General features: G+C 44.0%; 1 protein-coding gene across 1 annotated transcript in view; it reads right to left on the reverse strand.

Moving 5' to 3' along the window:
• The window catches only part of SLC35B3 (solute carrier family 35 member B3), a 57,457-nt gene extending 34,250 nt beyond the window's left edge, over positions 1 to 23,207 (reverse strand). Inside the window, exon 1 of the mRNA XM_075270802.1 lies at positions 23,087 to 23,207. Within this exon, the coding sequence (XP_075126903.1) occupies positions 23,087 to 23,093 (7 nt within the window). The 5' untranslated portion in view covers positions 23,094 to 23,207. The remainder of the gene's footprint in view (positions 1 to 23,086) is intronic.
• Between the last annotated feature and the right edge of the window lie 1,016 nt (positions 23,208 to 24,223).

A 24,223-nucleotide genomic window follows, 5' to 3' on the forward strand; every position in this document is an offset into this window, starting at 1 on the left:
GTCCTTGCTGTCTGGGAGCTAAATTACAGTACATCCCAGTACATAGTGTGTCACTTATAGATAAGGGCTTTTACTCAAATATATATTTCAAAGAGGGCCAGCTAGAAAGGGAATCACTCACCCAGTGCTGTTGAGGAATAAAGAGGCAGCCACAGAGGTACAAAGGGCAGGGATCAAGTTAGCAGTGCAGAGGTGTTCGGCTATGTAGATTTATTACCATGGTAGCATAAGAGCTGAGGCTGTAGCTGAGTATTACATTGTGCCATCTTATCAGTGTGCTGGCACCTATGCCCCTGGAATCATTCTGTGTTTGAGGATACACAGTGTGGGAAAGCTGTGGAAAAACCACCATGGAAAATGACTAGAAAAGACAGCGTAAGGCCTGGTTCACATCTGCATCGTGTCAGGGTCTGGGGTTGCTAGGTGGGGTGGCATAGACACAAAAGTCCAGATTCTTTAGTCCAAAACAAAGGTAGAGTTTATTTTCACTCAAAACAAAACTGTGCAGCAACAAAAGGAAACAATACAAGAATAAATACCTGCCCGGCTAGGCTCTAACTAAACATAGAATAGGTTAGCTCACCTAGAATAACAGAAATCCAAAAGCTGGTAGAATCATTCAGGACACAGCTCCAAAAATATACCCTCTCTCTTTAGCTCTCTAGCCAATCTCTTCCAAAAGTCTGCTGCTGGAGCTAGCTTCTTAAGCTCCCTTGATGAGCAGACTCTCTGCAGCTGAGTCGCTGCCGGAACACCCCCAAAGTGTGGACTGGAGAGGGGTGGAATGACAGGTCCCACTACCAACCTACCTGCCAATCCTAAAAATCCAGCCCAATACTGAGCATTTACCAAAATGCTCAGCAGACAAAAGTTGTCTGCTGAGAACAAACAATCCTGGAGTTTTCTCATCTCACCCACCTTAGTAGTCTGGGTGAGATGTACACCCCCCCATTACCTGACCAGCCATTGGCTTACAGTCGGTAATCCATTCGGTGGAGTCCGCATGGACTACCAAATGCATTGGCAAGAGGTGTGCAATGAAAGCACATGGACCCCATAGACTATAATGGGGTCCATGTACTTTCCACATGGTCTCTGCATGGAACATACGGAAAGAAAAGTAGTTCACAATCTACTTTCCTGTCCAAATGACTCGTGCGGTGACCGTACGGAAAGCACACGGACCCCATTATAGTCTATGGGGTCCATGTGATTTCACTGCACACCGCTTGCCAATGCGTTCGATAGTCCATTTGGGGGGAAGTGTGAACCAGGCCTAACACAACAGATTTTTGGCAGACATAATTAACATGTTGCTTTTTTGAAAAAACGCTACAGTGTGTTTTCTGCAGCATTTTTTTCTGTAATGTGGATGAGAGTAAATACAATGTAAGACTAGGTTCACACCTGCACCTGCTTTCCACTGGGGGATTTCGTTTTCCACTCCGCTTGAAAAAATGCAGAGAGAAAAGCACTGCAAACAATTTAGAAAGTAGTCACCATTGATATTCCTATTCTATAAAATGGTTGCACATTTCTTTTATTTACAAGATATTTGATTCTATCTAGTGTATACAGCTAAATTGTAAAAGTGGTAGTGACTTCTTGAAATTGGTAGGATGGCTACTGGAGTAGTATAATAGACTATTCTGGACAGTGGTTTTAGAATAGAAGTCTACACTAATGTCTGCATTGCCAACTTTGTTTTAAACAGGGGGCCTTCTCATATGCAAAATATGTTGTCTATGTAACGATGATGATACAACAATAAAAAATTGCTAAAAATCTTAATCCCACTGTGATTCCCTTTTTCGGGAGTTAGAAATCATCTTAAAGTATCAGTGAAAACTAACAAAATATAGGTAATTTCCTTTGGGAACCCGAAGAATTGAAACCTAATCCACTTAAAAAGTGGTAACTCATGGAAACCTGCTGACTATGATGGGGTCCGCCGGATTTCTGCTCTGTTTCTACCACTTTTTTAAGCGGATTTGAGGACAGAAACCCCGAACGTACAGCAGGCACAGGTTTGAACCTAGCCATAACTGGAACCTCTGCAAATGGATAAAAACTGCTGCAGCATAACATCTTATCACATAAGGCAACAAAAACCAGTGAAAAATCACTGGAAAATAATTTTTAATAAACAGTTTTTTGTTGTCTACTGTGATAAGATATCATCCTGCAGCAATTTAACCAATTGCAGAACTTCGAGTTTACTGTGCTACATCTGTTTCTACTGAACCAAAGGCACCTGAAGATATATATATATATACAGTCCTATGAAAAAGTTTGGGCACCCCTATTAATCTTAATCATTTTTAGTTCTAAATATTTTGGTGCTTGCAGCAGCCATTTCAGTTTGATATATCTAATAACTGATGGACACAGTAATATTTCAGGATTGAAATGAGGTTTATTGTTCTAACAGAAAATGTGCAATATGCATAAAACCAAAATTTGACCGGTGCAAAAATATGGGCACCTCAACAGAAAAGTGACATTAATATTTAGTAGATCCTCCTTTTGCACAAATAACAGCCTCTAGTCGCTTCCTGTAGCTTTTAATCAGTTCCTGGATCCTGGATGAAGGTATCTTGGACCATTCCTCTTTACAAAACAATTCAAGTTCAGTTAAGTTAGATGGTCGCCGAGCATGGACAGCCCGCTTCAAATCATCCCACAGATGTTCAATGATATTCAGGTCTGGGGACTGGGATGGCCATTCCAGAACATTGTAATTGTTCCTCTGCATGAATGCCTGAGTCAATTTGGAGCGGTGATCATTGTCTTGCTGAAATATCCATCCCCGGTGTAACTTCAACTTCGTCACTGATTCTTGAACATTATACTCAAGAATCTGCTGATACTGAGTGGAATCCATGCGACCCTCAACTTTAACAAGATTCCCGGTGCCGGCATTGGTCACACAGCCCCAAAGCATGATGGAACCTCCACCAAATTTTACAGTGGGTAGCAAGTGTTTTTCTTGGAATGCTGCTTTTTTTTTTGGACGCCATTCATAACACCTTTTTGTATGACCAAACAAATCAATCTTTGTTTCATCAGTCCACAGGACCTTCTTCCAAAATGAAGCTGGCTTGTCCAAATGTGCTTTTGCATACTTCAGGCGACTCTGTTTGTGGCGTGCTTGCAGAAATGGCTTCTTTCTCATCACTCTCCCATACAGCTTCTCCTTGTGCAAAGTGCGCTGTATTGTTGACCAATGCACAGTGACACCATCTGCAGCAAGATGATGCTGCAGCTCTTTGGAGGTGGTCTGTGGATTGTCCTTGACTGTTCTCACCATTCTTCTTCTCTGCCTTTCTGATATTTTTCTTGGCCTGCCTCTTCTGGGCTTAACAAGAACTGTCCCTGTGGTCTTCCATTTCCTTACTATGTTCCTCACAGTGGAAACTGACAGGTTAAATCTCTGAGACAACTTTTTGTATCCTTCCCCTGAACAACTATGTTGAATAATCTTTGTTTTCAGATCATTTGAGAGCGGGCTGTCCATGCTCGGCGACCATCAAACTTAACTGAACTTGAATTGTTTTGTAAAGAGGAATGGTCCAAAATACCTTCATCCAGGAACTGATTAAAAGCTACAGGAAGCAACTAGAGGCTGTTATCTTTACAAAAGGAGGATCTACTAAATATTAATGTCACTTTTCTGTTGAGGTGCCCATACTTTTGCACCGGTCAAATTTTGGTTTAATGCATATTGCACATTTTCTGTTAGTACAATAAACCTCATTTCAATCCTGAAATATTACTGTGTCCATCAGTTATTAGATATATCAAACTGAAATGGCTGTTGCAAACACCAAAATATTTAGAACTAAAAATGATTAAGATTAATAGGGGTGCCCAAACTTTTTCATAGGACTGTATATATATATATATATATATATATATATATATATATATATATATATATATAAACAATGACATGTTCTGACGTAGCCTCTTGGTTGGTTTATCCGACGATATTATTAAATGGATTTTGGATGTTTGCCAACAATAAACTGCAAATTAAGTTATAAAGTGCTATTAAGAAGATGCACAGTGTTTAAGTGCTGTATAGAGATAGACAATCAAGTTTGTTCATTTTATATCCAGTGGAAGTAAATTGCTGTGGTTAGAGAATTAGAATTTAATGTCATTATAATGAGGCACATCAAGATTAATAAAATCAAAGAATAGTACAATGTTGGTCTTTTTCAGAATGGAGGTTAAGCAAGTATGGTTGTGTTTGCTTTGGAGGAGGTGAAGGAGTTGTTCTTCTAGTGTTCATTTATTCTATAGTCTGCTCTGTGATAAACTGCCCATTTCATGGATGCTTTAAAGTGGTCGTCCGAGTGAATTTTTTTATTTAACCCTTTCAAGACCATGGGCGTAATAGTACGTCCTGGCCTCCTGGGCCTTAATGCAAATGAGCATACTATTACGACCCTGGCTATAGTTGACAGCTAACACCCTGCTCAGCTCAACTTCGATAAACATGACCGTGGCATTCAAGGGGTTGTGCAATAATAATATTTCCATTTGCACCCCCATGGCCAGATTGGGGGGGTGCTGTTATGTATTTTCTGCAGCCTAGGGTTTGGCCACTGACCCCAGGTTGCATAAAGCCCCCATATCTGGTTCAGCCTGTCGCCAAATGGAGGAAGTTAGCCTACACGCCCGCATAGGCTGACATCCTCTAGAAACTGCAATACATGAGTATATACGTGTATTGCAGTGCATAGTATTGAATCAGCTGTCAAGGCATCGCTGGTTCAGGTCTCCTAGTAGGACCACTACACAGTAAAAAAAAAAAAATGAATAAAGCCCCAAAATGTCCCTTTCCTATTTAAAATGAATTATATAAAAGAAAACCCTAAAAATTAATAAAAATAATTCCTTTAGTTGTCTTCTTCGCCGCCGTTCAGTATAAATCCCAGTTTTTGTCAGTATGCAAATGAGTTCTCTCGCAGCACTGGGGGCGGAACCCAGCGCTCAAACAGCACTGGGGGTGTCCCTAATGCTGCGAGAGAACTCTCCAGTGCCGCCTCCATCTTCTTCAGGAATGTCCTCTTCACGCATCTTCTTCCGGGGCAGACGGGCAAACTTCTAGGCCTCGGACAGAGCCGACTGCGCATGACCACAGCCACAAGAAAAATGTCTGCTTACATAATAAGTAAGCGGCCATTTTCTTGTGGCCTGTGGGCATGCGCAGTCGGCTCTGCCCAAGTCCCGAAGCCTAGAAGTTTGACCTAGAAGTGCTGTTTGAGCGCTGGGGCCCACCCCCAGTATTGCAAGAGAAATCATTTGCATACCGACGAAAACCAGGATTTCTACGGAACGGTGGTGCGGAGAAGACATCTAACTGTAGGAGAAGAATAACCTTTCTTAAGGCTATTATCAACGAGAACAAAAAGTGTTTTAATGGTAGATTGCACATTTAGCAATAATGCAAGTGCAGTTCTAATAAGACTAAGCACAGTGGCTTCAGTGGTTAACCCAGCCTCATTGCTGCCTGAGGTGACTTAGAGACAACTGTTCTTCCCCCAAAAAAATACCAGACCTGATTAAAATTGTAAGCCACGGGGGGCGGAGTCTGACCGTCATCGCGTATGGAGTGCTAGGCCTGCAGCTCCTCCGTACAAGCAGCCAGGAATCGGTCACTTACCTCTCCAGCATTCGCAGAGATGGGCAAAATCAACAGGGAAAAGAGTGGAGACCCTCCAGGCACCCCGCAAACTAAAAATAACACCGGAGAAGTACATAAATTCTTTCGCAGAAAGAACATGCAATCTCCCCAGCCGACGCGCAAGATGGCGCCCGGAGACACAGACACCAGAGATGGCGCGGACGACTCCGATGGTGAAAGCGCGGTAAGCCTAGACCGACAGGACTTCTCGGCTAACTTGATCACTAAATCATTCTTAAAGAAAGCTCTGTCCCAAGCAATGGCACCAGTCTTAGCAGAGATAGCGGACATGAGGGCAGACCTTAACAGCATGAATAGGAGAGTTGAGACTTTAGAGGAAGGTTGCAGCGCCATTTCTAACCATGCAGCAGCTTCCTCACAACACTTAACTTTGCACCATGGACATATTAACAGAGCTTATGATCTTATAGAAGATCTTGAAAACAGAAATAGAAGGCGCAATGTGCGCATAAAAGGACTTCCAGAGTCTTATGCTCCTGAATCCTTGAGAGAGGTTGCCATGGCGATTTTCACTTCTCTGTTGGGACAAGATAGAGCTGCTACTGTACAAATAGAGCGCATCCATAGGGCGGTTAGGCCGAAGCCCAAAGATGATGAACCACCGCATGATATAATATGTGGCCTCTTAACCTCGGTTGACACGTCTGCGATTTTATTAGCTGCTAGGGAGCAGAGACCATTACGTTATGAAGAACATGACTTTCAACTATACCAAGATGTGGCACCCTCCACACTGGCGAAAAGGCGCGCTTTACGCCCTCTTTTAGAGGCCCTCAAAGATAAAGGCTTGCCATATGCATGGCTATTCCCTTTCGGCCTATCTGTGCTTAAACAAGGCCGCCGCATCATTATCCGCACGCCCGAAGATCTCGCATCTGCATGGCCCTTACTGGGTATTCCACCAATCCAGATCTCTTCATGGCTTGCGATACCTGAGGATATCTCGTCACTACCTCCGTTGCCATACCCGGAGGCTTTCCAAAGATTGGATAACGCTAGATCCCCAAAGACAAAGAAAGTCGCTGGCAAACGACGGGAACAAGAGCTGGACTAAGCACCTACAACGTATGAGATCTTGATCTGGACAAGCATTAAACTGTAAGTTTTACTCCATGTTTTGAAGAAAAGAGCCACACTTTATTATAACACTTTATTACATCCATACCCCGCTTGATGGGATTACCACCCCACTACAGGTCTCCTGGCTCTCACATGGACTCCGGGGTCACTTCATGTATATGGCTCGCATCCGTCCTTTTCAAGACTTTCACCAGCATCTACAGTTTGGTATACTAGTTAGCATATATCTCTAATTTTACCAAGAGAAAGTCCTTTAAATGTTGTTTACCGTTTATTTCTATTGCATTTGTTAAGCTATACAAGGCTTTTCCTAGCACCCGCTTATTGAACAGTGTCTAAACTACATATTATTGATACTGTCCTTCGCTAGTTTCCATTTTCTACTTTTAGTGGTTTTTCTCCTTTTTCCCATTCAAACGGGGATATGTCTCCCTCTGGTACCCTGGACTCCACAATTAGTGACTCCGGGATCCCAGATGCACACTAAGCTTCCTCCGGGAAAAGAGGTCTACAGAACATGTATATCTCATGATTTATATGTCATGGACCAAATGGTCACGAACGTTATAAGTCCCTGCCTAAATCTGTTACTGCTTTGTATACCTAGGGGGGCGCTTCCCCCCGAACCCTCGGGGCTCTGGGTCGCGCTGCCCTGTGGGTCCCGTGGTTTCGGGGGGCTGTCTCCTCCTGGACCCTCCATGAGAGGGGACCCCTCAGAGGGACCTGTTATTGTTTACTTTATCCCTCCCTTATCCGCAACCCTTCCCCCTCCCCTCTCTCTCCCCCCCAACGCTTCTCACCCTTCCTCGTTTTATCTTCGCTCCCTCCCTTGCTGTTTAACCCCATACCCAAACTCTGCGACCCTGCACACTCACATCTTCTATCACAAGTGGCTTTATACCTGGCTCACACGATCAGAGTTTTCTTCGTTTCCCCTATCTACGCCCTGCCAGATAATTGACAGTGCGCGCAACCTAGGTTGTTGTCTAGCAGGCTTTCCAACAACCTGTTCTCTCCCATACCTAGACAGACGCAGCTTTAACTACAACCTTTAAGGTTTTACTTGCAGTCCTCCCCTCCTCCCCTCCTCCCTCCCCTCCTTTGTCATACCCGCTTATTTACACCATAATCTCATCTTTATACCCTCCCCACCCCCCTCTCAACATTACTTTAACCTACCATGTCCACTCTGATGCTTACTACGTATAATGCTCATGGCATGAACTCACCAAACAAGCGTTCACAGGTCTTTACGGTCTTAAAAAAACTCAAAACGCATATAGCCTTTTTACAAGAGACACATTTTAAGAAAGGAAACATTCCTCGTCTCCCCACAAACGCCTTCTCCCACAAATTCCATTCCACGAACCCCCTGAAATCCACAGCTGGGGTTTCCATTCTAATACACCACTCAGTCCCTTTTGAATGTGTCCAAACATATGAAGATTCGGAAGGTAGACTTCTCCTTCTGAAAGGCCTGATCGCCTCTCGCAAATACACCCTGGCTAATCTTTACGCTCCCAATCAGGGCCAAATCCCATGGTTACTAAATGCTTTACACACACTAGAACTCTTTGCGGAAGGTCCAATAATATTAGCGGGAGACCTGAATGTCACCCTCAATCCCAATCTTGATTCTTCCTCGGGCACATCTGCCATTTCACAAAAAGCGCTTGGTAAGCTGCTACAATCCATGCACGACCTCAGATTAGTGGATGTTTGGAGGTCCTTCCATCCTTCCACAAAAGATTATTCTTTTTTTTCCAACCCTAGACAATCATACCAATGTTAGGAGTATTTTGTGTCGTGGGTATTGGTGCACACCTTCTGATTTGCTCGCACGCACTGTTGGTAGGCAGCTTGATTTCCTGGTTAATTAGTCTGTCCTCCCATTTGCACCTGGGAGGAGTGGTCTCTACTCTGTATTTAAACCCATGCCTCCCATGGTTCTGTGCTGAGTGTCGCTTTTACAGAGCTAGGCCTTAGCAGGAGGAGTAGGTGGTTATCTTGGATAGAGGAAGTTCCGTGGTTGGTTTTTGGGAGGTTTTGGGTGAACAAGTTGGTGTGTGTGTTTTCCCTTCTGTGTTCACCAATCCTCCCTCCGTGTATAATTGACTGTGTGAGTGAATTGCCTTATCCTTTGATTTCTACTCAGTTTCCCTGTGTTTGTTTCCTAGTGTATGGTTCCTTCCCATATTGGTTTGGGGAATTCTTTCCTACATGTTTCCTGTGTGCTGCTTGTGTTGTTAGTCAGCGCACACCCTTGTCAGTCCCTGTCAGTAGCAGCTTCACTTGTTCGTTAGGGGTGACCCCCTTTAGTCTCCAGTCCCTAGAGATCTTATAGGGCATTCCTTCTCCCCCTTCCCTCTAGGCCTACGGTGTCAGTGAGAGAGGAGCTGTCGGGGTCAGGCTTAGCCTGAGTACAGCCGACCCACACCCGTGAGACAGGGACCGGGATAGCTAGTGGGAGTAGTGCAGGGCGAGATTCCCTACTGCTATCCCTTAGCCCCGTTGCAGCTACCTGGACTGACATAACAGTACACTCAGCCGGTTAAAAAAAAAAAAAAAAGGGTTCGTTTGCATTATGACGGACCTGAAACAGTTGTACCAGGCGGTGCAGCAGATTTCCACTGAAATGGAGGGGATCAAGCTACGAATGGATGCCATCCAAGCTTCTGGCGTATCTCAAGTACAGCAGTTGGCTCAACACACAGCCTCTCAGGTGGAGGGCATACAGAGGCAGGTGAGTAGCGCCCCTGTGGGTCGGCCTCTGGAGCCAAAAGTCAGCTTACCTGAACCCTTCCGAGGTAAGAGGTCAGATTTTTTCCGATTTCAAAAGGACTGTCTTTTGTATTTCCGGCTACGGCCGTTTTCCTCCGGTTCTGAGGTACAGAGAGTTGGGATTATTATTACTTTATTGAGAGATGATCCCCTCATCTGGGCACATTCGTTACCAGCCGACTCAGCTTGCTTACTAACTGTAGAGGCGTTTTTCTCCACAATGGGGTTACTGTATGACGACCCAGACAGGGTACGCACGGCTGAGTATAACCTACGACGTGTGGTGCAAGGGGATCACGCTATAGAGAAATATTGCACAGAGTTTCGTAGGTGGGCAGCAGAAGTACACTGGAATGACCCCGCTCTACTTAGTCAGTTTGAGACAGGGCTCTCGGACCAGGTTAAAGACCATCTAGTTTCTCACCCTGTTCCGGGAGATCTAGATGAGGCCATGCAGCTGGCAATTAGAGTTGGACGGCGCCTCCGGGAGCGTGGAGACAAGAGTCCTGGGGGGGTTAGCCCTCCTCAATTCTCTGTTTTTGGAGAGGACCCGGGGGACCAACCCATGCAGATTGGGGCCACTGTGCGAAGTGCTAGACCCAAGAGTGAAGGGTCCCGCACAGTACGCTGTTTTGTGTGTGGAGGGATGGGACATGTAGCAAGGGTCTGCCCCTCCAGAGAATGGTTCGCCAAGGAGGGTATTAACCCCAGGTCTATTGAGAGTAAAGGGAGAAAACCTACTAAGGAGGGAGGTGTGCATATTTCCTGTACTCAGACTGCCGGGTTGACCCTTGATGGATGGGTAAATGGGCAGAAGTGCCGGATTTTGGTTGATTGTGGTTCGGCAGTCAACCTTATTGACTCAGAGTTTTGCGAGCAACTAAGGGTGAGTCCTTTGGTCTTGAAGTCTCAGATACCGGTGTGGGCTATTGATAAGACCCCTCTACAGCAATCTGTCATCTCCAAACAGGTGGAGGGTCTGGAGTTTATTGTGGGTGGCCACAGGGAAGAGATTGACTTGCTCTTGTTATCTAAGTTACCAGCACAAGTAGTTTTGGGGTGGCCCTGGCTGAAGCAACATAACCCTATTATCAACTGGGAGACCGAGACAGTAGTTTCTTGGGGGCAGGGGTGTAATGGTCGATGTCTGCCCATATCCGTTATGTCTTTGTCTATAGACAATTTGCCTCAAGAAATATGTGAGTTCAGGGAGGTCTTTGAGGAAAGAGCAGCCAAGACATTACCACCACATCGCACCTATGATTGCTCGATTAAATTTATACCTAATGCTGTGTTACCCAAGACAAGGTTGTACAATCTCACTATTCCGGAGAGGGAGGCGCTCAAAGAGTATATTGAGGGGAGTCTAGAGGTGGGGCATATTCGCCCATCTAAGTCCCCAGTAGCAGTGGGGTTTTTCTTTGTAAAGAAGAAAGATGGAGGGTTGCGCCCTTGTTTGGATTTTAGGGAGATTAATAAAATCACGGTGCGGAATCCCTATCCCATCCCGTTGATCTCGGATCTTTTCAGCCAGATTACGGGAGCTCGCTGGTTTAGTAAAATAGATTTACGTGGGGCGTATAACTTGCTGAGAATCAAGAAGGGGGATGAGTGGAAAACAGCGTTTAACACACCCCTAGGACACTTTGAGAATCTGGTGATGCCTTTCGGTCTAACCAATGCGCCCGCGTTTTTTCAGAATTTTATTAATGATGTACTAAGTGCCGTCATAGGGAGGGGGGTTGTGGTCTATCTGGACGATATACTCATTTACACCCCGGATTTGGAGACTCATTGGGAGAGAGTGAGAGAGGTTTTAAATCTCCTGAGGGTTAACCAATTAAGTGCTAAGCTGGAGAAATGTGTGTTCGCGGTCAATAAATTATGTTTCCTTGGCTATATCCTATCGGACAAGGGGTTCGAGATGGATCCTGAGAAGGTCAGGGCAGTCTTGGAGTGGCCGCGACCTGAGAACCTAAAGGCGGTCCAACGGTTCTTGGGATTCTCCAACTATTATCGCCAGTTTATTAAGGGATTTTCTGAGGTTGTGAAACCCATCTCGGACTTGACTAAGAAGGGGGCTGACTGTGCTAAGTGGTCGCCAGAGGCGCTAGCCGCGTTTGAAGAATTGAAGAAGCGATTCTCCTCCGCTCCCATTTTGAGACAGCCGGATGAGAGGTTGGCCTTCCGAGTGGAGGTGGATGCCTCCTCGGTGGGGGTGGGAGCAGTACTTTCTCAGGAGTTCGAGGAGGGTACGCATCCCTGTGCCTTCTTTTCTAAGAAATTCTCTGCCTCTGAACGGAATTATGACATCGGAGATAGAGAACTACTGGCAATAAAACTAGCGTTCGAACATTGGCGTCATTTCCTGGAGGGGGCCAGAAGGCCAGTCCAGGTATTTACCGATCACAAGAATTTGGTTTATCTTGGGTCGGCGAAGAGATTAAATGCACGGCAGGCCAGATGGGCTCTATTTTTTGCGCGGTTCCATTTTACCGTGACTTATGTGCCGGGTTCAAAGAATGTTAAGGCTGATGCTTTATCCCGGTATATGTCGACCGATGAGGAACGAGAGGCGCCTGCCACTATTCTTGGGGATGGAGTGGTGGTAGCAGTATTGGGCACGAAATTGGAGAAAGCCTTGATCGAAGCGCAACACGCTGCACCTTCCAAGATACCTAGAAACAAGCTGTTTGTCCCAACTACTCTCCGACAAAGTCTCCTGAGGGAGTGTCACGAGTCGGTTCTTGCTGGTCACCCGGGGGTTTCAGAGACCATGAGATTGGTGTCTAGGAATTTTTGGTGGCCAGGGTGGAGTAAGGATGTCTTGCAGTTTGTTCAAAATTGTTCGGTCTGTGCAAGAGCCAAGGCGTCGCATACCCGTCCCCACGGTCTTCTACATCCGTTAGAACCTCCTAAGGCACCTTGGACTCATCTGTCTATGGATTTCATCACGGGCCTTCCAGTGTCTAAGGGTTTCACGGTCATTTGGGTAGTCGTTGACCGCTTCACGAAAATGTGCCATTTGATCCCGTTTTCCAGGCTGCCATGTGCCAAGACACTATCAGGGGCATTTATTAAAGAAATTGTAAGGTTGCATGGTCTTCCCGAGGAGATCGTTTCGGACAGGGGTCCGCAATTTGTGGCTAAATTCTGGCGGGCTTTTTGCAGCAGGTTGGGAGTTACACTGTCGTTTTCCTCCGGGTTTCACCCGGAGTCTAACGGGCAAACAGAGAGGAAGAATCAGGATGTGGAACAGTTTTTGAGGTGTTTTGTTCGAGAGAATCAGAATAATTGGGCTGACTTTCTTCCCCTGGCAGAATTTTCCTTAAACAACCATGATTCCAACGCCACAGGTACCACACCTTTTTTTTGCTCCGGTGGTAGACATCCTGTTTTCGGAGTATTTTCTTCCATTTCGTCCCCAGTTCCGGAGGAGGAGCTATTTTCTAAAAAGCTGCAAGGGGTATGGTCCCGTATCCGAGAGAATCTGGTGCGGGCGTCGCACCAGGCTAAGGTCCAGGCGGATAGGAAGAGAGGAGAGTTGCAGTTCTTCCCTGGTGAGATGGTTTGGTTGTCCACCAAGAATATCAGGTTGAAGGTTCCTAGCAAGAAGCTGAGTCCCAGGTTTGTGGGTCCTTTTAAGATTATCAAGATGGTAAATGAAGTGGCGGCGCAGCTGCAACTACCTAAAAGGTGGAAGATAAACCGGGTGTTCCATGTCTCCTTGTTAAAGAAGGCCAAGAAGGGAACGTCTCCAGTTAAAGTTCCACCAGTTTCTGAGTCCGGGGAGTATGAGATATCCCGCGTTCTGGATAGCAAATATGTTCGGGGGAAGCTACGGTATCTGGTGGCATGGAAGGGATACGGTCCTGAAGATAATTCTTGGGTTCTGGAGTCGGATATGTCAGCCCCCAGACTCGTGGAGAAATTCCACAAGGAGTTCCCGAAGAAGGATGCTCCTAGAGAATCCGGAGTCTTCTCCTTGAGGGGAGGATCCTGTTAGGAGTATTTTGTGTCGTGGGTATTGGTGCACACCTTCTGATTTGCTCGCACGCACTGTTGGTAGGCAGCTTGATTTCCTGGTTAATTAGTCTGTCCTCCCATTTGCACCTGGGAGGAGTGGTCTCTACTCTGTATTTAAACCCATGCCTCCCATGGTTCTGTGCTGAGTGTCGCTTTTACAGAGCTAGGCCTTAGCAGGAGGAGTAGGTGGTTATCTTGGATAGAGGAAGTTCCGTGGTTGGTTTTTGGGAGGTTTTGGGTGAACAAGTTGGTGTGTGTGTTTTCCCTTCTGTGTTCACCAATCCTCCCTCCGTGTATAATTGACTGTGTGAGTGAATTGCCTTATCCTTTGATTTCTACTCAGTTTCCCTGTGTTTGTTTCCTAGTGTATGGTTCCTTCCCATATTGGTTTGGGGAATTCTTTCCTACATGTTTCCTGTGTGCTGCTTGTGTTGTTAGTCAGCGCACACCCTTGTCAGTCCCTGTCAGTAGCAGCTTCACTTGTTCGTTAGGGGTGACCCCCTTTAGTCTCCAGTCCCTAGAGATCTTATAGGGCATTCCTTCTCCCCCTTCCCTCTAGGCCTACGGTGTCAGTGAGAGAGGAGCTGTCGGGGTCAGGCTTAGCCTGAGTACAGCCGACCCACACCCGTGAGGCAGGGACCGGGATAGCTAGTGGGAGTAGTGCAGGGCGAGATTCCCTACTGCTATCCCTTAGCCCCGTTGCAGCTACCTGGACTGACATAACAACCAAAGGCTCGATTACCTCTTCCTATCCTCTTCTCTCCTCCCCTCCACTTCTAAAACACAAATTGAAAACATATCTATCTCTGACCATGCTCCAGTCTGGGCATCTCTAACCTTAGATCAGCTCCCTAAAAAGGATTGGTGTTGGAGACTGAACGAGGCACTTCTGGACAATCCTGATATAGTATCTCAAATCAAAGAACAGCTCAATGCATACTTCACCTTGAACTCAAATGCGGACACTAGCCCCACCATCACCTGGGAGGCCCACAAGTCAGTTATTAGGGGAGTTCTCATTTCTTTGGCTTCCAAAATTAAAAAAGACTCCCAGGCTGAGCTAGACAAAATACTATCTGAAATAGCTGTGATAGAAAGAATTAGGAAAACTAGCCAGCAGAGGCCATTTAGAGATGATCTCCTCCAACTAAGAGAGAAATTAAAAGACATTATAAATTCTCGCACAGCTAAACAATACCTGCACTACCAACACAGATTGTACGCACATGGGGATAAAGGGGGAAAGCTAATGACCTCACTACTTCGGAAGAGAAAAAGCAAATGTTTCATATCCTCTATTAAGGACAAACAAGGCACACTGCATACCACCACGTCAGACATAGCAAAAGACTTCTTATCTTTTTACACTGACTTATACAATCTTGATGACCACTCCTCATCCCCAGACACCAGCACAATTCTTAGTGACGCTGAAAGCTTTCTCTCCACACTTCACTTACCTTCTCTCGCACCTGCTGACGTATCCTCTCTAACTGACCCAATATCCATACAAGAACTCAGAGACACACTACTTAGCTTCCCACTAGGTAAAAGTCCCGGGCCAGATGGCTTTCCACTCCAATATTACAAAATCTTCCAAAATGAACTCTTGCCACATCTTTCTCTCTCACTAAATTCCCTTCTAACAGGTGCTAAATTGCCAAGACAAGCACAAGAAGCACACATTACACTCCTTCACAAAGAAGGCAAAGACGCCACTTCTTGCGGGAGCTACAGACCCATTTCGCTACTTAATCAAGATGTTAAAATTTGGGCTAAGATACTCTCCACACGAATTAAACACCTTGTCCCCAAACTCCTTAACCAGGAACAATCGGGTTTTGTATTGGGAAGGGAGGGGAAGGATAATTCCCATAGGCTGCTACATGCCATAACATTTGCACGAAAATCAGGTTCTAAACTGGCGCTGCTAGGATTAGACGCTGAAAAAGCGTTCGATCGCGTAAACTGGAAATACATGGAAGCTGTCCTTCGCAAATTTAACTTCCCAACTCCATTTATCGCAGCAATTTTGACACTCTATGAACAGCCCCATGCTCGTATTAAAGTAAATGACACTCTGACACAGTACTTCAACATCAAAAATGGAACAAGACAGGGTTGCCCACTCTCTCCCTCCCTATTTATTCTCTCCTTAGAACCCCTCCTACAAGCAGTACGCGAACACCCGGATATATCAGGCCTCAAAATTGGCAACCACACTCTATACTCCGCAGCCTTTGCCGATGACGTTTTGTTCTTAGTCTCCAATCCAGAAAAAGGTTTTCCTGCCATCTTAGATCTACTCACCAACTATGGGAAATTCTCCGGTTACAAAATTAATATAGAAAAAACGGAAGTACTTAATGTAACTATTCCCAAGAACCAAGCTCAAAAACTTAAATCTCTCCTCCCATTCACCTGGGCCTCAAGATCAATAAAATATCTAGGGATACGTATTCCCTCAGACCCTTCCCTTCTATTCTCAGAAAACTTTCCACCTCTGCTCACGACTCTGCGAACCAAACTAGCATCCTATCATGCATTACCCTTCTCGTGGTTCGGTAGACGAAATCTTTTACAAGTGTATGCACTACCCACCATACTATACCATCTACACATGATACCAATACGCTTACCACCCTCTTTCTTCAAATCACTTAAGAGCATATTCTCAACATTCCTGTGGAAAGGCAAACACCCCCGCCTGCCCATCAAACTTCTAATGAAAAAGAAAATGGAGGGAGGGATTGGTCTCCCTGACGTTACAGACTATTATAAAGCGATACAATTGAAAAGATGGATCGAATTGTCCACCCCGAATCCAAACATCCTCTTTGACATCTCGTTGAACACGTTCGGACCGAGCTCACTAGCAGACTTATGGTTATATGGAAAAACAGGACATAGATCCAAACAAATAAACCAGTTATTGTTAGGTGCGTGTGAAATTTGGAGGGATCTTGGTGAACAGTTAGCCCCTTCGCACTCCCCCATGATGCCACTTGGACTTCTCCCATTCTGGTCAGATGCCGCAAAACCAACTTATGACACCCTCTGGACACATTTGAGCAAACATTCCTTCCTGGATCTAATGGACACTACTGAGAAAATTAAGCCTGAAAAACTCACACAACTCCTTGAATCTTTACCTCTCACTTTTCTACATAGACAACACATACTCTGCAGTATCGGGCGCTGGTCGGAGTCTCACAGCCTTCGCACAAACCTCACAAACTTTGAAAGAGCCACTCTAGCACACAACAAGCTATTACGAAAAACCTCTTATGACTTATCTAAGTTTATCAACCCTCCGAAAGCCTACAAGCCTGCTTATCTTACCTCATGGGAAATGGACCTCCAGCAGTCCCTCTCAGAGGAACAAACACAACAAATTCTGCGTCACTCACATGGTTTTTCACCCTGTGTAAGATTGCAGGAGGCACACTATAAACTCCTTACTAGGTGGTATCACACTCCTCAATGGCTTCATGAAAGAGGTTTGTCGAATTCCGACTTGTGCTGGAGATGCAAAAAGCATACAGGCTCGTTGTTACATATCTGGTGGTCTTGCCCTGATATACAACACTGCTGGAGAGAAATACAAGAAGTTCTCAGACGCCTCACTTCTCCCTCTTTCTCACTCACCCCTGCAATGCTTTTTCTCTCTCTCCCTTCTGCAGACTACAAACCCTCCAAATCTAACCTTCTCTCCTTCCTAATCTCAGCAGCCAACTCGATTCTCCCGCAGAAATGGTTACAAACAGACCCACCGACTATTGCTGAATGGACCAATAAGGTACATCAAATCGCACGCTTTGAAGAGATTTCAAGTTGGCAAGCTAGGAGACATGATAAATTTCTAAAAATTTGGTCACCCTGGAGAGCTCTCAAGCTCTAAGTAGTTCCTAAATATCAAGTTATTTCTTGGGTGCTTGGACTAAAAGACCTGTGGACCTTGTTACTCGGATTCAACCTGACATCACCTCCCTGCCAAAAGTGGGCAAGACATCCTATACCTCCTTTTCTTGTCTTACCGATACTCTCTTTTAGACATGTATACCGAAATACAGCTCTCCTTGAACTCCCTTCCCCTTTATCCTATGCTTCCCCTCCCCTCTACCTCTCATACCCCCCCCCCCCCACTTCCCACACCCTTTCTCCAAACATACCTCCTCATATTGTATCCCCTACGTACTCCCCCTCATACTCCTTGTGCCTCACAGTCATCCTGTGTGACACATTGGACTGCATATATACCTCTTACTTCGCTGTCTTGTTACAATTGTTAACTTTGTTTGCTCGTAGCATTCATATGTATCATCTATAAGAAACTGCATATGATATATGTTTTCATCTGTTAATCATAACACATTTAAGTGTAACTTTTCCAATGCCTTTTCATGTTAACTTGAAGAATTTTCAATAAAAATTTCAAAAAAAAATAAATAAAAATAAAATAAAATTGTAAGCCACATGCCCAATTTGCATATAAAAAATCCCCTTATTTGGCCCATGAACAGTATAATGCTCCTTTTATTTGCCCCCACAGTATATTATCCCCTTTACTGACCCCTCACAGTATAACACCCCCTTTATTGGCCTCCACACAGAATAAAGTCCCTTTACTGGTTCCCACTCAGTACATTGCCCCATTTACTGGCTCTCACCAAGTATATTATCCCTTTTTAGGCCCCCCAAAAACACAAAGAACATATCTCATGAGATGCACAATAAATAAATACAACGTAAATGTAAAATTTATTAGACAAAAGGACGCAAAAAAGTTTTTTTAAAAAAACACTTAAACACATAATCAGACCAAAGGCCCAGATATAATAATGACGCACGTATTATGTAGTATGTAGAAAAATGACTGCTATCACTGAATCTTACCAACTAATATGAATACACACATATAACCCACCTGATTTTGTTGCAGTAAACTAATCTGGGACAGTACTGTCAACTAGACTGAGTGTATGTAAATAGAAATGCCCATGAGTTAGCTAAAGCTCCTATGTAGAAATTGCTGTTTTTTCTTACCAGATAAGCCCTTAGTTTAAACTATCAGCATTTACCGTATGCTGGAAATTTGTGCAAGGGGATTGTGCTGCAGCGCATGGAAGCATGGCATTGTTCTATTTCACAGTGGCACTTGCCAAGAATGGGTCTTGGCAGTGGGTACCTCTTTCCAGTTGGCTATTTCTCAGTAGTGGATGTTGTTACATGTCCTGGAAGCCTTGTGATGACACCTCTGTGGACATTGTGACTCTACAAGCATTGGGATGCAGCATTCCCAAGTGAGGTTGCCAGACCCTACAATACGTAGATTTGGTTCTATTTCTACAACAGTTGAGTCTAGTAGGGTAAAGCACATACAACCTGGTCCAAAAATAATACTAATGCTTGGGCAAATTGTCAGAAGACTGTGGTGTAGATCAACTAGGTTCCTGAAAGATTCAGCCCTGGAGGCTTCCAAAAAGGACATTGACAGAGCATGCAGACTGTGACTCCACACTAGTGGAGCACCTTATAGTCCATACCAAACCCAAGCCTGTAGAGACAGAGCTACTCTTGTCCAGATACAAAATGCCTGTTCTGTTGTTTTGTTTAATGAGAATGTTCCTTATTGCCATACTTGTGTATCTCTCCATAGAGGAGAAGAAATAAAACAGTTGCCTTATTTCAGTGAGGGTATCAGTCCAACCCCCCATCACATGCCCATGCTATGCCACATGTCACAAAATTGTGCATGCCATTGTTATTTTTCTTTCATGTTCTTATATAATCTGACATCATATAACTTCAAAGTTGTATAGAGGAAGAATTGTGCAAGATTACAGGTGTGGTCTGATTAGACACTGGGTCTTACCACAATATAAAAGTGGTTCTCCTGCTCATCTATTAAAAGGCTCTCAGAGACTACTTGTGGGTAGTGTACCTCTTGGTAAGCAATCTTTTACTGGTAGACATGCTTCTATGACACTCAAAAAATTGCCTAATTTAAAGGCATTTGAGAGGAGGCGCATTAGTGGAGTAAGAAAAGCTGGATGGCCATCTCAATGAAGTGTCCACCATGTATACTATTCAGACCTAGCTGTAGTTACTTGCGAGCACACACGCACATGGTGAACCTTCTCTGGACAGCCCATGTAGAGCACCAGTAGGGAAGATTGTTCATTCTGCTCACAAACACTCAAGCAGCTCCCAGAGTTCACTTGTTCAACATCTAGATACAGATGGCAGCTTCATTGATGGGCTCACGTCTGCGCCAGGGTCTCTGTTGAAACTTTGTGAAGAGAATTGGTGAAACGAAAAGTCCTGCACGGAGGATTTTTTTCTCCACCGGTTTAAGTTTTCAATTGACAGCCACCTGATGGACCCTTTTATAGTCAATGGGGTCTGATGGTGTCCATGTGTAACCGCTGAAACAGCGATCTAGCATAATGCTAGTGTGAAACTACCATATTTTCCCCTACACAATGATTGTTTGTTATGGAGGCAGCACGGTGACTCAGTGGTTAGCACTTCAGCCTTGCAGCACTGGAGTCCTGGGTTTGAATCCTGCCAAGGACAACATCTGCAAGGAGTTTGTATGTTCTCCCCATGTTTGCGTGGATTTTCTTCCATACTCCAAACACATACTGATAGCGGAAAAAAAATATACATTATGAGCCCTACATGGGGCTCACAATCTACAAAAATAAAAAGATTATTGTTATATACAGTAATAAATTTGATACAAGTTGAGCCAGTTTCCCTTTGTAGTAAATCGTCTTCCAAATGTTTTGACAGAAAAAAAAAAAAAAATCATATTAATCTATTCATGGAATATTTGGAAATAAGTGTAGATTTGGAGGATTTAAGCTTTTACTTTTAGGCTAAGGCCCCATGTTGCGGAAACACAGCTTTGTTTGTTGCAGATTTTGTTGCGTTTTTTTAATTTTTTTTAGCCAAAGCCAGGAGTGGATTTGAGCATAAGTGGGAAGTATAAACTTTTTATAGAGTTCTTATTCCTATTGTAGCCATTCTTGGCATTGGCTCAAAACCCCCCCAACAAAATCTGAAACAAAAAAGCTGCGTTTCCACTTTCCTCAACTATTTTTTTGTATGACATGCTTTCTGTACTATTTTTTTCCCAATATCTCCGCTTGTAGTCATTATATGGGAACCTTTTTTTTGTGAGATGATTTTATAACATGTGCTGATCAGCGACAAAATGCGCTGATCAGTGCTTGTGCTGCACAGACTATTACACAGGACAATGCAGAGAACATGTAGGAGGAACAAACGCTAAAGCAATCATTAGCCAAGCAGGTACTTTCATTGGTTGCTGCCAGCACAGCCCTTATGACACAAAGCCAAGGTGCTAACTGCAAACAAAGGTTTTATGTCCTTCTGAACATAAGTAATTACCCGATGAACAAGCAAACTCTAATTTAACAGGTATTTACTGTACTATCACACAGGCTGATCAGGAACAAGTGTACATCTAACCATTTTTTCCAAATAATCATGTGTAAAATCACTGGAGTAGATTTATTAAGACTGGTGAAGGGACCTAGAGATTGATGAAGAGGTCATAAATCAGTCGAACATCCTTGCACCAGAATGGAAATCGACGTCAGTTATTAACTGGCGTAAATTTCCATTAGAATTCACAACAAAAAACTGACGTGAGTTATAATATATCTGTTGGGCCAAGACATTCCCACCTCAGACCACATTTGCAGAATGTGGCTAAGGAAACCTCCAAGATGGGCCCTTGTGTCAAATGTGCATCTCAACATCACCCTCTGCATCAGAAAACTGGGGATAAACCTATTGATGAATTCCCACCAATGTGTGCAACAGGGCCCTTACAGGGGATATAGGTCTATCCTGATTATGTCAAAAACATACAAACACATACGGTAGCCTATTAGACTCGAGGCCTTATTAAAGCCATTTTTTTTACAGATGATCAAGAATGTCCATTCCTGATAATCCAAGTAATAGTGCCACCAATCACCTGATGAATGATCAAGCGCTGTGTCTTGTAAAGATATGTCTATATGCTCAGGCTACACGTGGATGAAACCCTGCCAAGCCACTGTAGTTATTAAACAGTTAAGATACTGTAATCCTTTAATAGTCCCACCATGGGGAAATTCAGTGTACAACATACAAAAAGCTCAGATAAAAGATAAAGAAAAGAAGATAATAGGAGGCATATCACAACTTTAGGATCTTTCAGTTCTCTGTATGGAGTGATCTACAGTTAGCCCAGTGTTGATTGTACAGCTGCAGTGGGGAGGAAAGACTTCCTTAGGGTGAAGCAGTCGGTCACTGACAGTACTGCCCAGTGCTGTCACAGTCTCATACATGGGATGGGAGTTATTCTCCAGTATGGAGCTCACCACAGACAGTATCCTTCTTTCACCCACCACCTGCACTGGATCCAGGGGGCTCCCTAGGACAGAGATGGCCCTTCTAAACAGCCTGTCAAATCTATTCCTATCCTTGGTTGGTATGCTACTCCCCCTAGCAGGCCACTCTGAAGAAGATGGTTGATGCCACTACACAGTTGAAAAAGGCTCTAAAAAGTGCCTCCTGGACTCCAAAGGCCCTCAGCCTCCCAAGCAGGTAGAGCCTACTGTGGTCTTTCTGCAGCGCATTCAGGTGATCTACCCAGTCCAGCTTATTATTCAGGAGCTCACCCAGGTACTTATACATGTTGACTATCAATACCTCAATATCTGTCCCCTGTATGTCCACTGTTTTTGGAGCACATCTTCACTTACTAAAGTCCACCACCATCTCCTTGGTCTTCCCAGCATTAATCCTGAGGTGGTTCTGCTGGCACCAATCCACAAAAATCCCAGTTTAATTCTCCATACTCCCTGTCATCTCTGTGATGATATTGCAGAGTCATCCGAATACTTCTGTAAGTAGCAGCTAGATGAGTTGCAGCTAAAGTCTGCAGTGTACAGTGCCCCCGTGTTACAGATCTGACACACAGCCCTGGGCTCTCACATACTGAGGTCGGTTTGTGAGGTAGTTTATGATCCAGTTGGAGAGGTGATGGTTCACTCCAACAAAGTCCAGCTTGGCCCTCAGTAGCCCTAGCTGTAGTCATGCACCTGTTTCATAAGCACATAACCAGGACAAATTTTTATCTGTGAAGATAGCTGTCAACTAAATGTTAAAATAGGTATATAATGTTAATATACTTCTATTAGCAATTGAATGAGCTTTATTTTCTGTAACTATAATACCCCTTTAACTGTGAGCAATTCATCCGACATAATTACTGAATTGAAAGTCCATCTTCTATAAAATATGACTGCCACAAATAATAAAAGCATAAAAAATGTAATCTCAGATACAGAAATGTTATATCTTTCATAGTGTTCCATATACAATATGTTAATGCAATGATGTACTTCACATGGTAAATACAAGTAGTTTTATGTTATAATACAATGGATCATGTAGTACCTTTCATTATTGCTGTTGTGTTGGTTGGTCAGGCTTCTTGAAGCTTGTCTTGTCTTATTTTCAGTAAACATATCCGATTAAAAAGAAGACAAACTGAAACGGAACTGCTGTGCTTAAGCTGACATGCTAACTTCCTTGTTCTCTGTTCTTGTTCTTCTTGTTGGACGCTATTATATATTAGCTAGTGTTTGACAAACGTTATTTGACACCATTCACACCCAGTATACAAGTGGGAAATAGCCATAGCACAGTGTAAGAATGAAAAGAGGCTGCCTACATTACAAGAGTACAATCTTACCTGCAAATTACAAAAAAATATATACATATGATAAAATCATTGATAATCCCATTTTTTTCAAATGCTGAATCCTCAAAAATGTCTGGGATTTTTAGTGTATAATTTGTAGTCTCTCAGGCTCTGCTTGTACACCGACAAATAAGTGTACAAATATGAATTACAGATTTTCTTTATAATCAGTTATTTGTTTTGTTATTTTTATATATGTTATGTAGTTTAAGCACAAAATCAGACCTTCAGGATATGATTAGAGCTGGTTAACTTTTTCCAAATTTCCAGGTTAACTATTCAGTGAATGTTCAAAAAAAATTCACATATAATAAAGCTACTGCAAAATTGCATAGCAATTCTTCAACATAAGGCAAGCTGTGGAAATACATTTCTAGAAGTTTTTTTGAAAATCTCTTCACTAGACATAAGCAATAGAGATGAGCGAGTAGTGAAATATTCGAGATTCGATCTTCGTTTCATTATAGTCTATGGGAAAAAATGCTCGTTTCAGGGTAAACCACTATTTGACTAAAGGAGAGTCACTAAGTCCACGAGTAGCAGGAGGAGAGTGTATAGGAGGAGCGCTGTGCAGATAAAGCGCACGGACCCCATAGACTATAACGGGTCCGAGCGCTTTAACTGCACAGAGCTTGCAGTTGCGCTGATATTCCGTTCGGGGGGTCCACCTGCGGACTCCTTCCGGACGGGAGGCAAGCGCTAATGTGAACTTACTCGTCCTGCAGAACCAGCATTGATTGGCCGAATGCTATACAGTGTATAGCATTCGGCCAAGCAACGCTTGTTCTACAGCAGGCTCTTCTTTGCTAGTCGGGAGAGCTGGCAGCTTG

This window comes from Leptodactylus fuscus, chromosome 4, assembly GCF_031893055.1.
Source record: "Leptodactylus fuscus isolate aLepFus1 chromosome 4, aLepFus1.hap2, whole genome shotgun sequence".
NCBI classification, from domain to species: Eukaryota; Metazoa; Chordata; class Amphibia; order Anura; family Leptodactylidae; genus Leptodactylus; species Leptodactylus fuscus.